At 42.7% G+C, this 15,515-nt stretch overlaps 1 protein-coding gene across 1 annotated transcript in view; it reads left to right on the forward strand.

Moving 5' to 3' along the window:
* Window positions 1-15,281, forward strand: part of Tmtc4 (transmembrane O-mannosyltransferase targeting cadherins 4) — a 56,154-nt gene extending 40,873 nt beyond the window's left edge. The window contains exons 12-18 of the mRNA XM_026399882.2: window positions 1,316-1,395; window positions 1,569-1,676; window positions 1,774-1,915; window positions 6,400-6,514; window positions 7,672-7,784; window positions 12,838-12,907; window positions 14,077-15,281. Of these exons, the coding sequence (XP_026255667.2) occupies window positions 1,316-1,395; window positions 1,569-1,676; window positions 1,774-1,915; window positions 6,400-6,514; window positions 7,672-7,784; window positions 12,838-12,907; window positions 14,077-14,225 (777 nt within the window). The 3' untranslated portion in view covers window positions 14,226-15,281. The remainder of the gene's footprint in view (window positions 1-1,315; window positions 1,396-1,568; window positions 1,677-1,773; window positions 1,916-6,399; window positions 6,515-7,671; window positions 7,785-12,837; window positions 12,908-14,076) is intronic.
* The last annotated feature ends 234 nt before the right edge of the window (window positions 15,282-15,515 follow it).

Below are 15,515 nucleotides of genomic sequence, written 5' to 3' on the forward strand. Positions count from 1 at the left end.
GCCAAGGTCACCAGCAAACACCAGAAGAGAGGTGTAGCTGCTCGTGCCTCAGAGCCTGTGAAAAGAGCCAGCCCCGCCAGCACCTTAATCTCAGCCTCGAGATCAGTGAGAGAGAAAGTGCTGCATCGTGTGCCCCAGTTGCTGATGCTTTGATACAAAAGCCTGAGGGTGCTCGCAGGTTTGCACACCCTGCACTGGCCCTCTTGCTCTCAGGGCAGTGACCCACCCAAACCTGCCCTTGCCTGAGGTACGCTATACAGGGCTACTCTGCCTGGGCTGGCCAGCCTGTGCCCCTGCCCTCTGTATGCCCACGAGACTGAGCCCTTGCTCAAGCTCTGGCTCCCTCCCAGCCCTGGAATCTGCCTGTGCTGTCTCCCTCCCAGCCCTGGAGCCCTTCGCAGAGACATGTTTACTCGCGTGGTAGTTTGGTAGTTAGTCAGGTGCACTGTAAGGCAGGGACTTTCTCAGCCTTTGCTCCCGGTGGTGTCCCCAGCAGCTGGCACAGAGCCTTTCCTAGTCACCATCTACCATTGCCTGGAGGATGCAGGAGGGTGGGTTTCATTAGGTCTTGTCTTGGTTCAGACTACTGTGGCAGAATACTGTGGGATTCTGGGCCTGAGTGGCTCAGATCCCAGACATTCACCTCTGACAGTTCGGGAGGCTGAGCAGTCCAGGATGAAGCCACCAGCAGATGCAGTGTCCAGTGAGGGCCTGGACAGTGGGTTCAGGGACAGCTGTCTTCTCACTGTGTCCTCACCTAGCAGAAGGAGGGCACAAGGGTGCCCCTCATGACCTAATCACTGTGCAAGTTCCTACATCTTCACACTGTCCTGTCAGGAGTTAGGATCTCAACATAGGGATGTACAGGGCACGTAAAATGTTTCTCCCATAACAGATACAAAGCCAAATGCTCGAAGTGCCACCAAAGAAAGACATGGTACAGGAAGGGGCTGCATCTGGGTAAAATGGGCAGACAGAGTCACAGTTTCTTGCCGTCACATCCAAATGTGACTGAGTCATCTCAATGGTAATGGGGTGTGGGGGATAGAAGGGGGCTTTAAGAATTAGGAATAAAAACAGCCTCAGTTCATGATTTTGTTTTCTCTGAGAAATAGCTATTTTCCTTCCGTCACACTTTAGTGATCAGTGTGTGTATTACCTCCCTTCTAGTCTTAGTGTGGGGAGTTAACCTGCCCCCGTAAGGTTTAGCAAACATTTTGAGGGGTGTTCTCTTCAGTCCCTCTCCCTCTGTGTCAGTTAGAAGGTGTGGTTAGAGTCCCGGCTCTGATGGCCACATTGTCCTCTGTATTTGCAGGTTCACTACAACATTGGCAAAAACCTGGCTGACAAAGGCAACCAAACGGCGGCCATCAGATACTACCGGGAAGCAGTGAGGTACGCGACCGAGTCTTCCAGAAATACCACGGGTGTGTGGGTTTTGATCTCACTTGCTGGGGTCCTAAACCCATCCCCTCAATGACCCCAACCTTGAAAGGTTTTCACTGATTCCTGAGAGTATAGTGGAAAGTACTCAACAGTAATAGCTTGGTTTCTCTCTTAACTTTCAGGTTAAATCCCAAGTATGTTCACGCCATGAATAATCTTGGAAATATCTTAAAAGAAAGGAATGAGCTACAGGAAGCCGAAGAGCTGCTGTCTTTGGCTGTTCAAATACAGTAAGCATTGCCTTTATAATTATGCCAGGGACAAAGAAACAAGCTCCTTTGCTCTGACTTCTGAGCCTTTCTTTTTCTTATTAAAAATGCTCTTCAGGCCAGACTTTGCTGCTGCGTGGATGAATTTGGGCATAGTGCAAAACAGCCTGAAACGGTTCGAGGCAGCAGAGCAGAGTTACCGGACAGCAATTAAATACAGAAGGAAATACCCAGACTGCTACTACAATCTCGGGCGTCTGGTAAGGCCAGGCCGTCCCAGGCCTACAGGAGGAAAGACTGGGTTCCCCTTAATTAAAATCAAGTGACAGTCATAAAGCCTATCCAGCACTTGACTTATTTTATAAGGTGCTTCTACATCCATTTATCTCCTTTGACGGTAGCTGTTTGGTTTCCTTATGTTCAGTGTTGAAGCTCTAATGAGCAAAAAGTCCAACTTAAACCAACCAAGTCTATGAGATCAACAAAGCAATAGGTGAAACTAAGGATAGATGAAAACTTCTTAGATCCCTTCCAAAGGGATAACTTCCTGATAAACACACACACACACCTCTCTCTCTCTCTCTCTCTCTCTCTCTCTCTCTCTCATCAATCTATCTATCTATCTCTCAAAAACACAAACTGAATAGAAATGGATTTAAAAACATACGTGAAGTGTGGTTTCTGAGTTTCCTTCTCCTCCTTCCTCAAGGGAACAGATCTCTTCATCTGTAGGGAGTATTTTCCCCAAGAGACAGCTTGGGAAGTCAGGGCACTTGCTCAAAAGAACTTCAGCATTACTTGCTGGAAATAGGAAATAATGTGTTCCGCAAGTGGTTGTTGACAGACTGCATACGAAGATCTGATTGCTCTTGATTTTCTTGACAAAATGAGGCACAGAAATAGCAAAATTATTTAAATGGGAATTATTATATTCTCTGCTCAATCAACTCTTTAATTTGGTTTCAAGAAAGTAAATATATTTTTCTAATGTATTTAGATATATTAGGAAAAATTGTTATGGAAGAAACTTTTGGTTCATTTGAGCCAAGCTGGAGTATATGCACAGTGATATGGCTTTTAAAAGAAGTTTATTTCTAATTTTCCAGATTTTACCCAGTTTAACCTCACAGATAGAATAGCATGCCAGTGTACTAATGAAGTGCCTATTAATCCTCATTTTAAACTACCGAAGCTTCTTTGTTTTCTGGAATCCTTGTGTTATCAAAAACAATAGTACCCTACTGCTTGTATATCCACTCCATTTCAGATTTGGGAATCAATCTCTATAGAGAGTTAATATTCAAAAAATAACAGTAACCCTCATCCCCAGATGATTCCAGTGTCATGTCACTGGCCCTGCATCTGGGAAGCAGCTGTATTCAAGCTTTGACCTGAAGATCATGTCAAAGCAAAAGGGCTGTTTGGAAAGAGCAACTCAGAAAATGTTAGCTGCTTTAAATTTATTGGAAAACCAGTCTTCCATTTTTACCATGATGTGAATGATTCTGGTCTTAACATGTTTATTTCTGGCCAGGATGGCCATGATTCTGTGAGATATGTGGATACAGTTTTTATGAATGGAGGAAGCAAGATGGCGGGAATGGTAAAGACCAACCTTGCTATTCTACATAATTCTTTAAGTGAGTTAATAATGTTTATGTTATAAATTTTTAAGTGAAATAGCTTACTTTTTTTTGTTCAAAAAGTGTTTTAGTTAGGAGGTGCCGTAGGAGGATACCATCTCCGTGCTTACTCTAGTTAGGAAAAGAGAAGTTCTTTTTCCCTGAGCACAGTCAGAAGGATGGCAAGAATGGGACTGACCCAACAGAACAGCCAGGGGTTGGCCAGGGAAGATGGTAGCACAGTATTCCCACTGTCCCTCATCAGCTTTCTGTGGAGCCACTGGGCATACGTTTTGTTTTGTTTTGTTTTTCAACATTTCAAAATTCTGTGCTTTATGATCTAGTTACACATTTTGAGGCTAAAACAGCTGAAACTGGAAGACTGGAAAAGAACCAAAAGTGTTAGAGTGATTAACTGTTGTGGGCGGGGGTGATCAGTAAGATGTTATAATGATGTGAATAGAAACCAGAAAACTTAATACCATACAAGACAGGGTCAATCCTCACAAAGTTAACTAAGTGAGAATGGGGTGGGTACAGGAGGGAGCACGTGGGGTGCCTGAATATATACACGTTACCTCTCCTTCCTGTGCTGCTAGACTAGTGCTTGAGCACCACATTGGACTCGTTGTCCCTCTGAGTTCTCTTGTTCCTTTTCCCCTCCACTGAGAGTAGCTCTTCTTTAAGTCCCTGCTTATAAGGTGAGGGCATCAGCCTGTACCCTCTAATGTGCCCTGTGTGTCTGCCGCATCCTCCGGCTTTACAGTTCTGCACCACAGCCTTGCTCTTTACCAGTAGCTGCCTGTCCCTGTAATTCCTTAGGCTTTGGAAATAGAGAATATATGCTAAATGAGCCTGCTGTAAGTTATATCCAAAGAAAGGATCACAGATATGAAATGCCTGCTTTAACAGTACACCTTAGTCCTGGGATCCATTACTTATTCACCTGGAAGATCACCATAGCACTGAACAGATTGAGACCTTGATATTGTTTACTAATTAGGCTGCCCTGAAATGCTTCCCCCCCAGTCCTCTGCCCCCACCCCCTGTTCCTGCTCATTTAAGGCTTTTGCTCTCCATTGTGGTTTAATTACCCAGCTTTTGCCCACTTGACAGCTTAAAAGCATTAAGAGCTTAATCTTTAACAGCTCAACCAATCCATTAATATATTGGCGAATGAGAGGCACTTAATAACTTCAAGGTGTCTTCTTTAGAAGTCACATTTTTATAACATAAGAGAGAAATTTGTTTTGATTTTTGGACCCTGATAAGGGAATATAATGCAGTTCTCTTGGGGAATAGAAAATTAGGAAGAGCTGGGTTATTTGGGACATACTGCTGGTCCTAGAGAGTTAGGATCTAGTGGCCAGAGGTATTACTGGAGACAGTTCACTAGGCAGAAGCTGATTGTATCACTCAGGATGCATTCAGAAAAAAAAAAAAAAACAGTGTGCAAATTATTGTAAATAGAAAAGAACTTAAAATGTGTAGCCATAGAATGGGTTGTATGGTGCCATACATGGTAGTGCATGCCAATTATCCCAGCAGCTCGGGAGGCTGAGATAGGAGGATTGCAAGCACAAAGCCAGCCTCAGCAACTTTGCAAGAACCGATCTCTAAAGAAAATATATATGTGCATTGAATGGAAGTTATATTGGTTGTCTCAGATGTGTTAAAATGTTGCCATGGGTTTTGTCCAAGTGAATCAGATACATACCACATGCTGGATAGAATTGCCTTAAAATCACTAGGATAGCCTATAAAGAGAGAGAATATAATGTTAATATAATTAAGTATCCCAAATTAGTTTAATTTTTTTAACTGTTTATATCATCCATTTTAAAGAGTAAAATATTATAACCTGCTTGTCTGAGTCTCATGGGAAATTAATTGTGACATCTTTAGTAAATGGATATTCGTATGTGTTTCCAGAATTCATTAAACCCATCTTTTTCTGGTATAAATACCATCTATTTGCTGTGTGGGTCATAAGTCTAATCAGACATTTCTGTTGTCTAATGGAAAGATACATTCAGCCAGGTGTAGTGGTACAAACCTGTAATCCTAGTGGCTGGGGAAGCTGAGGCAGAAGATTGCAAATTTGAGGCCAGCCTACGCAACTTAATGAGACCCTGCCTCAAAGTAAAAAATTAAAAGGGCTGGGGGTGTAGCTAAGTGGTTAAGCACCCCTACGTTCAGTCCCCAGTGCCAAAAAAAAAAAAAAAAGTGTACACTTGACAATAAGGAAGGAAATCGCCTTGAACTTTGATAATTGTTATCATTTGTTCCTTTTGCAGAGTTAAAAGGATCAAGCACATTCAGATGAAATGTGCCTCTGAACTGAGTTCAAGAGGGCCAGAGGGTCACCAGCTGAAGAATACATCTCTTTCTCCCTCTGTGGCTTCTATTACCTATGCAAATTGAGAGCCAGCCATTTTTTATTGTTACCAATGTTAAACAAAGTTTCCTTTCAAGAGAAAGCAACAGATAATTCTGTCCTTCTTAAACCAAGCAAACAAGCTCTGAATTGCCAAGAAAAAGGTTTTACATGACCGTAGGAGTTCACAAAGTGTGTCTGGCATAGTCATCCTTTTATGTTAGGGTCAAGTGTGGATAAGAAGGAGCTCAAAGGCCATTCTTCATAAGGCAGTTTGGACACAGAGCTATTCATCACATAAAATATTTGTTTACTATTCTAAATAAAACTTTATCAAAGATGGACTGTATGGGGTCTTTCTAGATAAAGAATAATAAGCAGTATTGAAATGTTAGTAGCCAGAAATATGATTTGATACCTGACATAACAAATATTAGATTATGTAGTTAAGATGCCCAAGCTCTGGACCTAGAACAGGTCTTCATTTCTAGATGTCTGACTTTGGTTATTAATTTCCCATACCTTAGTTGCTTCATCTGCAAAATAGGGATGCTAATAATATCTATTTCATTGAAAAGTAAATGGGTTAATATGAAAAAGTCAGAAGTCCCATATATAAAGATTAGGTTGGTTTTTGTTTGTTAGTTTTTATGAGGTTTTATTTTGTTATTGATATCTTAGAGAAAAGGCAGAAATTTTAGAATAATGATTTTTTTTTCTTTTTTTGTCCTTGCATCGTTTTCAGTATGCAGATCTAAATCGCCACGTAGACGCATTGAACGCGTGGAGAAATGCCACCATGCTGAAGCCAGAACACAGCCTGGCTTGGAACAACATGATCATCCTCCTTGACAATACAGGTGCAGAAGGGAGAATTCAAATGGACCACAGTACTGCTGAATAATTGAGAAGCAGAGATTAGTGTGTCCTCCTCCACCCCAAGTTAAAAAATAATATGGATATAAATATTTTACATTACAAAAATGTCTATTCTTCTAGAAAATGGAGCTTCCTTTGATATATTGAAATACGAATGTTGGGGAATGGTGTTGAGTCATTAGGGAAGGTGTGTGATTCCATCTCATTTATTCTGAAGCTTGTCATCCAGCTACATTAGCACCCAGGTGTTAGAGGCACCCAGATATGAGCAAGAAGAGGTTTCTGGGCTCCTGGGATGGAAGGGCAGGTCCATGTTCACTAGCTCACTGACTGCATACAGAAAACACCCTCCAGTCTATACCAAGAGCCTTGGATTATTTATCTATCTATTTATTTATTTATTTATGGTACCGAGAACTGAACCCAGGGGTGCTTTAGCACTGAGCTACATTCCCAGATCTTTTTATTTTGAGGCACGATCTTGATGAGTTGCTGAAGCCAGACTGAAACTTTTGATCCTCCTGCCTCAGCCTCCCGAAATTACAGGCATGCGTCACTGCCCCCAAATCTTGGATCTTATTTGAGATATGTTCGTGACTTGATCTGGTTTTTATCCCGTAGCAGACTGGGTTCAGCCAATTTGGAGTTAGTTCGCTACCCTTGCTTTAGAAAGCCAACCATTCTTTAAGAAACCACGGTGCTACTTGGCAGGATTTAAAGCTGGCAGGCCATCGAAACAGTGCAGGGAAGGGACTGGTTTCTAAGGAAAATGCCAAGCACACACACTTCCACTTGCAAAGTGTTCCCCAATTAAGGTGTCACTGTGATACGCTTATTTTGCAGATGTGTTTTCTCCGGTTTGGGTATAACTGGTGTCTGGGGGAAGATTAAAACTAGGTTTTATATGGTTTACAGAAATTAATCAAAAGCCGTTTGCAGGATGTGTCAGAACTCTGCTCTGAGCTGCAGAGGCTCTGCCATTCAGGAGGCTGCCTATGTTTTACACATGCTACGGAGATTTCCCCAGTAGTTTATTCATAATTGTGTATGATGTGTGTAAGCCCTGTTAATTATAGAGAGAGACAAAACACAAGTACAATATTAACATGCTTTTTACTTTTCCATTTTTTCCTCCCAGGTAATTTAGCGCAGGCTGAAGCAGTTGGAAGAGAGGCACTGGAATTAATACCTAATGATCATTCTCTTATGTTCTCCTTGGCAAACGTGCTGGGGAAATCCCAGAAATACAAGGTGTGTAAACCACAGGCTGTGATTTCTTGTAATGAATGCCAGCAGCTGACAGAAGCCATCAGTGTTACTTCTGCCCAGTTAAATTCGGAATCAGGCCAGAACCATGGCAGCCGTGCACCAGGGTGAGCTGGTCAGTTTGTTTCCTGGAAAAGTTGCCCAAAACATGGATGTGCAGGGTCAGACCCCGTGTCCTTTCTCATCAGAACTCAGCCATTGTTCACACGTGGGGAGGGGAAGAGAAGAGAGACCAGGGCAGGGGCAGTGACCAGGAAGAGTTGCTGACGCTGGTCCCTTGAACTGCCCGGCTGGGGTGAGGACCATTCAGCACAGCGACTGCTCCTTCCAGGACAGTCCCCACCCTCTCACAGAAGGGTTGGACGCTGTCCCTTGCAGTGGAGCCAAAGCTGAGTTTTATTTCTGGGAGCTGTTTTCTCCGCAGAAGAAGGACCAGCCCAGGAGGAAACACGACTGCGTCTGCAGTTTTCCCTCCTCTGAGTTACAGGTTGTCGGCAAGGCCGGACGTGGCTCACCAACAGAAAGCACAAGATGGCAAATCTGTTCCACTTGGTGTCCCAGGATGTGTGAGAAATAGGCTGAGCCTAGCTCCCCGTGTATTAAGATTCTTAATACCAATGATCTCAAACCCTGGTTTTGTATATCAGAATGACTCAGGAAGCTCATTAAAACAGAGTCCTTCTCATGAGGATGGGGTCAGGTCAGGGAATGTCTTTTTTTTTTTTTTTACATTTCTGGGGATGGAATTCAGGGTCTCGCCCATGCTGGGCAAGCGCTTTACCACTGAGCTGCACCCCCAGCCTGGAATGGTTTCCGACATGCATCCTCAGTGCCTGACACACATGGGCCTTTTGGGGGACAGATATTTCAGAATCAGGGCCTATATGTTATTTTGATCACTCTGAGGCTACAGATAAAACCTAAAGCCTAATGGTAGTGATTAATTAATATTTGATCAGTGTTATTTACCTCTCCTGTTCATTAAATGCCATTACTGGTAGAATTCTCATAGAGTTAAGATTCTTCCTGGGTTTATTTTTAAGTGTCAGGGAAATTAGTAGCTTCAGGATACATTGTTAATATTTCTAGATTTTGCTCCAAAGATGGCTTTTTGAGAGACTTAGTTTCATTTTTTTAAGGAACCACTTGAGGGGCATGGGAGGGTTATAGGTGTCCTTCCTAATGACCTTTGACCTTTTCAGCCATTGTCTGCCTAGGATGGTCAGGAGTCTTGGCTCTCCATTAACCCAGCTACAGAAATTCTTCAAGATGCAGCTTATTTGATGTTTTTTTACTTCATTTTTTTCCCATTTTTTGTATTGGTGTATTATAACTGTACAAACTGATGGGATGTGTACATGGCATTTTGGTGTATTCGTATATGCATATAATACACAAGGTAATTTGGCCAGTAGTACTCCCCAGCACTTTTCCTCTCCCTCTCAACGTCCCTTAGATGATCACTGTATTGGTGTTTCTATCATCCTGCAGTCTATCCATTAGAATTTCTATTGAGGGGACAGAACCCAGGATTCATTAGGCTTCCAAGTCACTTTTTCCTTTTTTCCCAGATAATATAGAAAATATTCCATAAAGCAGAGTGGAAATTTCCCGTTTCCCTGCACATTTTTCATCCTCATTATTAAGGCCAAGGTGCTGAGCCTAAGATAAGGAAACGGAAGATGAAATCAGGAGCTCAAGTTGAGTTCTCAGGACAGGGGAGGGGTGGAGGACTCCTCCAGCCAGGTGTCACCCATGAGCTTCATTTAATATGGTTTTATATTAGGATTTGGAATTTTAAACAACTTTTTTTTTCTTATAATGCAAAAAAAAAATGATACCTGTTGCTGTTGGTGTGCTGCGTGCCTGGTGCTGCTTGTCTGGGGGTGTTCCTTGCTCTGGATGCTGTGGAGAAGGATGTGGTGGTGATGGGCTGCTTGGGCACAGTCTGACTGGGTCTCTCTCTGCACAGCCTGCTTTTCACCTGAGCACATTGCTTACTGACTCCATCTCTAGGGAGGCTACCTGAGTGCAGAGCTGAGTCTCCAGTCCTGATTTCCTGTCTCTTGCTGATCTGTGTGCTGATGGGTGATCTTAATAGCCCAGTTCGTAGTCATGAAGTGACTTAATGCATCTCTTGTTGGACTCGGAAACTTCATGCAGGCTTCCACAGCCTGTTCTGGGGCTTTGAAATGCACAGCAAGCATTCTCACGCTGAGTGGTCTAGGGATCCTCTCCCAGCAGCCCTTTTTATCTATTAGGAGTCAGTGCACGGCCCCGGCCTCAGTTTATTCATGTGTAAAATGGAAATACCGATCTGCAGAACCTCTGATGAGGGGATATGAAAAAATGTACAAGAACAAAATTGAGAAATTGCTCTATCAAAATGTAATCTGCTCTTAAAATACGCACGTGTGTGTGTGTGTGTGTGTATCATACTGTAAGTATAAGGTAAGAAAAATAACATAATTTTACCCAGTCCCAGCTACATACTTTGCCTGGCCATAGCTCTGAGCCTGAGGGTCACCTGGTCTTAGCTTTGGGAGAGACTGGCAGATGCTAGAGGGTGACCTGCAAACCTCTACTGTGTGCAGCCCCAAGTGGATCCACAGGAAGGAAGGAGAACTAACAGGGAATGTTGCTGTATGGTTCATGGTCTCAGCTCCCGTTGACCACCTGCCTTCCCTCATTCAAGTGGATCACAGTGGCCCTGAGCCACACCTTCCAAGGGCACAGAGAGGGCTGTGGTCTCTGAGGCAGTGATGCTTCTTCTTTCCCACCAGCTGTGGGGGCTGAAGGAGCTGCCCAGTGAAAGCCCACACTTGTTCCACCGCAAGATGCAATTTCCAAGGCCTTTCTCAGTGTATCCAATGCTCTTCAGAAAATTTCATAGCATTTCTGGGGCTTTGAATTCCTGCAGAATCTGTGTTCATGAGAGGCCCCTCGCCTCCCCCTCCTCCAGGCCCAGCTGCAGATGGAGAGCTGCTGAAGGGTGCTCTGGAGCCCCACCTTGTCCTGAGAGGGTGTGTCAGGCCCACACTCCCCTTCCCTAGACCCATCTTCCTCAGATGCCCCTTTTGCCCATGTGCCACGGTGTTCCCATCTCCAGGCTCAAGAAACGTGGACTCACATTTCCTCCCCTGTGGAGACCTGATCCACTGCTTTCTGTCGGTTCTTCCTCAGACCCATTCTTTCCTTCTCGGCTTCCTGCTCCCTCTGCAGAGTTCAGATCCTGCCTTGCCAGGAATAGCAGAGCCTAAGGAGGGGTGGGCCGCAAGCCCCTCCCCACCGCCAGCGCTGCTGCCCTCCAGTCCCACCTATGCCCTCACCCTAAGTGACTGTCATCCCTTTAGGCATTTGAGCAGTTCCATAATGAATGAAGAAATAAATCTAGGACTCCCTAGAAAACTCCTAAACTGCATTTATCCCTAAAACCGTTCTTTCCAGTGAATCCTGCTTTATTTGCAGGCAGGGAAGCATAACTAAATAGATTTCAGTTGCCTGGCCTTATTTTCTAAAGTTTTAGACTTCAAACAGAAATATTTCAAAATCAGAGACAATATAGTTATAGTTATGTAGAAACCACTGCTAACTCCACAATCCATTTGATTGGTGCAGTAAGGTCTTGTTTTTGGTGTTCTTGTTGCAGCTTACTTGATAGAGCAGGAAAATTGTAGGCTTTTTTTTAAGAAGTGGAAATTGAACCCAGGGGTGTTCTACCTCTGAGCTACATCCCCACCCCTATTTATTTATTTATAGAAAGGGTTTTGCTAAGTTGCTGAGGCTGGCCCTGAACTTGCGGTCCTCCTACCTCAGCTTCCCAAGTTGCTGGAATTACAGGTATGCACCACCATTCCCAGCTCAAGAACCTCTTTGGAGGCATTTCAACTACTGAAACTTGGATTATAGACACTGAAATAGAGTTGACCTCCTGTATTTTAGCCTGATGTCTTCATTCAGCCACTTCTGAATGATATTTCTAAAATGCAAAGTTTTCTCCACTCGCTCTGTCTAAAAAGCACTGGTTTCAGAGATGACTGCCTACATAACCAGTGTGTTTCTTAGGACAACCATGGGCTGTCACAGGGCAAAGGAGCTGCTGCTCTTGTAGGTTAGAAAATGCAGAGTCTGAGATAAGGAGAGCCCACCCAGAAAAATACACCTAGGATACAAGAAGCAAAAATAATCATCCCCACACCAGAAGCTTTAGTTGTTGAAGTTTAGTGTTTAGAGCCATTTGCAGCATGCTTGGCCCTCTTAGAAGAGGAATGAAGTGGGAGTGAATGGTGGCCCCCGACACGTGCCAGGGAGAATAGATAGGGCATCTTTATCTCAGCATTTGGTGGTAGAAAGCTGCAGTCCAGTCTGCAGTGTTCAGCATGATCAGGTAGGAAAATACTTTTCCTGCTTTACAGTGGCTACATTGGATGTGAGGATGATTTGGAGGAAATGCAAGTCTATGCAAGAATCGATTCATGCACATCAGGGCATTCGGTCACAGTCATGCACGGTACTGTGACAGCTTCAGTGACAGAGGGCTGCTCCTTTCTCATTCTCGCTGCTTATTCTTTCCAGCTGAATGAGCTGCTTCTGGGTTGCCCCGGTGTTGTGGGTTCTTCAGGAAGTGAGGCAGGTGCCGACCCCTATGGTGAGGGTCCTGGCAGGGAGTTCCTTGGTGCAGGCTGAAAGTGGCTGTCATGGGTGCTGCAGCCAGTGCTTGGCTTCACTCGGCCTCCTCTCATCTCCCGCACCCTGATCCAAGCAGCTCGTTTCCAGCTGCAGAATTCCAGCCACTTCTGGGAGGCAGGTTGCGGAGCTCATGGGCACAGTCATGCCCCCTCAGTGCTGCCCTTGGCGCCTTGGCTTCCTTGCGAGGTCTTCAGAGCCTCTTCTCACAGAGCATGTTTCTGGAAGGACACAGTGATACAAAGGAAGGGTAACAGTTTGAAAACCACAGGCAGTAAAAACAGAATCACTTTTGCTTCATGTTACAATACCCTCTTTTGTGTGTGTTTCTTTTTTTTTTTTTTTTTTTTAGGAATCTGAAGCTTTATTCCTCAAGGCAATTAAAGCAAATCCGAATGCTGCAAGTTACCATGGTAATTTGGGTAAGGAAACTTTTCAAATTGGATTGCATTGAAACTCTATATAATTAAAATGAAATGGGCATATTTCTATAAAGTCATTGTTAGGAGAATGGTTTTTTCCAAAGCTAGTCTGTATTGTCCTTCATAATCTGGTTTTAAAATTTGGTTTTATTATGACATTTTAAAGACAGCCTTATTTGCAAATTGTGATTGCATAACCAAGACAACCCCCAAAATTGCCCACCGAGTTTATTGCCTTCTTATGAGAACTCGGATCTTCCCTCTGTGTGAAGGAACCTACTATGTTAACCCGAGAGGTACTTCAGAAGCTTCTTGGGGAACACACCTCCTGTTCCCTTCTTCCAGAGTGGATCTTCCCGCTTCCAGCCCTGTTTCCTCTGCTTGTGTTCCCTTATGCTGTGGCCAAAATGTACTAATAGTTATTTATTCCCCAGAATTCCTTTCTTCCATTCTGACATCTCCAAAGTTGGAGTTTTCAGTGCCTACCGCACAGCTCAGAAAGCTCAGTCGTGCAAAGGTGTTTTTCTGAAGCTACTTATCATAAAAGTCATGAAGCATCTTAGTTTTTCTTCCCACATTGGAAGTTTAGTTTATTTACATAATTGTAACAATCAGGTTTATCCTAAAAATTAGGTTTATTGTGACAATCATTATATGGTCAAATCTTGCTATTAGAACCCTTACTTCCAGCTAGGACACACAATCTTTTACTGCCAAAAGGTGTGGGGAAAAATCATTACTTTAAATAAACAGTTGACTTCTCTTTCTTTATAAATAAAATAAAAGGCTGGATTTCTGTGTGGCCAGAATTCTAAATAGTGCTGGGAGCCCCACTCTATCTGGCCTGGGTCCTGGAAATTTTATGGCAACTTTAAGACACTTAATGCACTTTTCTTTTTATTTTTGTCTTTATGTAATGATGTTGCTGTAGGCAGATGTATCCCATCGAATGATAGGAAAAGCCCTACAGAAAACTGGCAGAGGTTAAGTGGATCATCCCCAGGGAGTATGATTACAATAGAATGTTCAGTACAAACAATATTTTTTTTAAGCAATGATTTTCAAACACTGTTTGCAAATGCCCTGGAATAGTTCTTTGCACAAGTGGTTGGGAATCATGCAAGTTATTCAGAAGCGTTTCCAATGAAATTCATCTCCTGCTATTTCAGCTGTGCTTTATCATCGTTGGGGACATCTCAACTTGGCCAAGAAACACTATGAAATCTCCTTGCAGCTTGACCCCGCGGCAGCAGGCACCAAGGAGAATTATGGCCTTTTGAGAAGAAAGCTGGAACAAATGCAGAGAAAGGATGTCTGACCTCTTGCATTCGTCGGGTGTGTGTGTGTGTGCACGAAGCATATCATTAACATAATATGCTTGTTTAACCATTTGAAATTCTTGGACATGTTGTTTATTTTACTGTTATTTTTTTTCTATTAAAACAAAGACATGCAAAAAGATTACAGCACCAGCAATATACTCTTGAATGCTTGATAGGGTTTTTGCATCAAAATTGTATTTTTTCAGACAACTCCAATGTAATTCTAGACTCCCCAAAATGAAACCTTTTCTAAGTAAACAAAAAAACAGAAAAAATTATCTAGAGTAACTTTTCCCAATATTAAGTCTGCTTTTGTGCTATGAGCATTGTATATGGACTAGCACTATGAAACCTCAGTTGTAACCAAGAAATGATGGACTCCTACAATTTATATGAACATCAAATGTGTCTGTATATTAGCATTTTTATTTAATGACCATATATTAAAGAGTTTGGGGTTTGTTTTTTGTTTTTTGTCTTTTACCTCTCATAACAATGTATCATGAACTTTCTTTGTAAGGAAATATTTATTTGTATTTTTATGTATTGGACAGGGCAAATAATTGAAGGAAGAATGAAAAATTTTGACACCCAGTATATTTATATACTTTTTCCTCCATAGACAGAAATGGACTCCTGCAATATATTTTGTATTCTCCAGTATGTGCAGTTTCAGTACCTAAGAGATCATGTAATAGTCTCCATGAACTGTCACTATTGATAGGCAATTCCAGCCATGCTATAGATAAGAGCAGGCAGCCTACCGTCCTGTTCCTGTTAATTCCAGTGTTGACAGGACTACATGTGTGTATACATAGGGTTTTATGTGTTTCAGCGGAAAGCAGTTATCCGTTTTGTGTAATAGAACTGCAGTCCTTATTCTGTCCAGAAAAAGCAAAAGGAGTCATATTTGGGGACTTTAAGATTTGGGGGATTTTTTTTCCAATTTTTATTGGATCAGAATAATCATGTTCAGTTGTTTGTTTGCTGTCAACCTAATGGTTCATTCGGTCTCTGTTATTTCTTATGCAGTAAAACTATTACACACACTGGCATTAAAATGTCATATTGCCTTCTTGATAGATGCTTTTCACGTTTGTGGATTTTCTGTCCTCCTTTCCCTTACAATGGAATCAAAGTGACCAATTTATCTTTTCTAACGTGTCTTCTATTTGATTTTAGGGCCCATTTTATACAATTGCATTATAAAGTTATTCAGGTTCAGAGAATGGGTGGCATAGAACCACAACGAGGTGAATTTGATTTTCTGCACTCACTTTTTTGAG

This window comes from Urocitellus parryii, chromosome 2, assembly GCF_045843805.1.
Source record: "Urocitellus parryii isolate mUroPar1 chromosome 2, mUroPar1.hap1, whole genome shotgun sequence".
Lineage (NCBI taxonomy): Eukaryota > Metazoa > Chordata > Mammalia > Rodentia > Sciuridae > Urocitellus > Urocitellus parryii.